Raw genomic sequence first — 1,460 nt, 5'->3', positions numbered from 1 at the left:
TTTATTCGCGGGGTGTACGTTCCATAAATATGCCGCGAATACAGAAACCATGGATATGGAATGGTAATTAGTATGGAATCATAGGGGATACGTTCTAAGGTTCCCAAATAAAACATATATATATATATCAGAATAAAATCAATTTATTGAGAAGTTCGCAGTTAAATTGAATCGTTATAATCATCTTTAGACAGGGGTTTAAAAAATTTAGTGTTTTTTTCTTGTTTTGAATTTTGAATTTGTCCACTTGGTTACATCACTATCACTATATATGGTATAAAACAAAGTCGCTTTCCGCTGTCTGTCCCTATGTATGCTTAGATCATTAAATCTACGTAACGGATTTTGATGCGGTTTTTTTTAGTGGATAGAGTGATTCAAGAGGAAGGTGTATATCTATAATACATGCATAATATATAGAGAAACCTAGTTGGAAATTGTTTTGCCACTGTTGTAAGAGTACCAACAGCTTCCAATCTACTACCTTTAGGATACCATCGTAAAGCAACAAGCGATCTATTTAGCCCTGCCACAAATACATGGGTATCATACACTGTCGGAATAATGGGTGTAACATCGCCGTCAAGTTGAATATGATTCAATATTGTTGTGACAGGATCATATGAATATATTCTTCCGGCGTGTATGTCAACAAAATATAACAATTTAATTCGATCATCCCAAGTAGGCTCTTCGCTATGGTCGAATGGTTGTGTTAATTGCCGAACACACGGACCATTGGCGATAGAACTGTTTAAAATAATAATGATAATTAAAACAGAACAATGGTGATGCAGGAAATTAAATTCAAATTAAATACTCACCTGACTATGAATGTGGTAAGCGTTATTAATGTAACAAGAGTGAAGGGAAATCGTTTAAAGAACATCTTTTTCGTTCGAATGTTTAACTTATACTGGGCAGATTAATACTGGGGATACTGGATCTAGATGGCAATGAATGTTGGTTTGTAGCGGTTAACAAAAAACGATTAGTTTCCTTGTTTTTTGTTATTTCCATGTAGAGAAACACGATGTAATTTAAAGCGAGGTACTTCAAGAAACAAAACCGGAAAGATTTATGTTTTGTTGATGTGCATATAAATTGAAAGTGTTTATATGTATATCGGTACACATTATTTTCATATTCCTGATTGAAATATGTGCGCGTAAGTATGAAATGTACGTATATTGCAATTTCCTTATCATTTAAAATGTTTGAAATAACGAAAAAGGACGATTGTCTTATCGTTTTCAAATTGTTTTTAGTTAGTTTTAAAAATTTTTTACATCGTTAACATTTATGAATAAATATAAATAAATACGTAGAAGGAATGATTAGAAATATAAAGTAATATATTCCTTTTCATTGGTGTACACTTTTTGTACTTAAAAACAATCTTATTTTTAAAATAGTCGTTTAATAATCAGAGGAAGAAGGATCTTAAGTTTGGATCCCCT

The 1,460-nt window shown here is 31.8% G+C and overlaps 1 protein-coding gene across 1 annotated transcript in view; it reads right to left on the bottom strand.

The window, feature by feature from the left end:
• Window positions 1-1,131, bottom strand: part of LOC108740357 (regucalcin) — a 10,445-nt gene extending 9,314 nt beyond the window's left edge. The window contains exons 1-2 of the mRNA XM_025975272.1: window positions 825-1,131; window positions 427-750 (exon numbers count right to left, since the gene is read on the bottom strand). Coding sequence (XP_025831057.1) covers window positions 427-750; window positions 825-889 — 389 coding nt within the window. The 5' untranslated portion in view covers window positions 890-1,131. The remainder of the gene's footprint in view (window positions 1-426; window positions 751-824) is intronic.
• Window positions 1,132-1,460: the final 329 nt, after the last annotated feature.

Source organism: Agrilus planipennis, unplaced genomic scaffold (genome assembly GCF_000699045.2).
Source record: "Agrilus planipennis isolate EAB-ADULT unplaced genomic scaffold, Apla_2.0 scaffold271, whole genome shotgun sequence".
Taxonomy (NCBI): domain Eukaryota; kingdom Metazoa; phylum Arthropoda; class Insecta; order Coleoptera; family Buprestidae; genus Agrilus; species Agrilus planipennis.
Note: the sequence above shows the minus strand (reverse complement) of the source record. Positions and strands in the feature narration are given on the sequence as shown.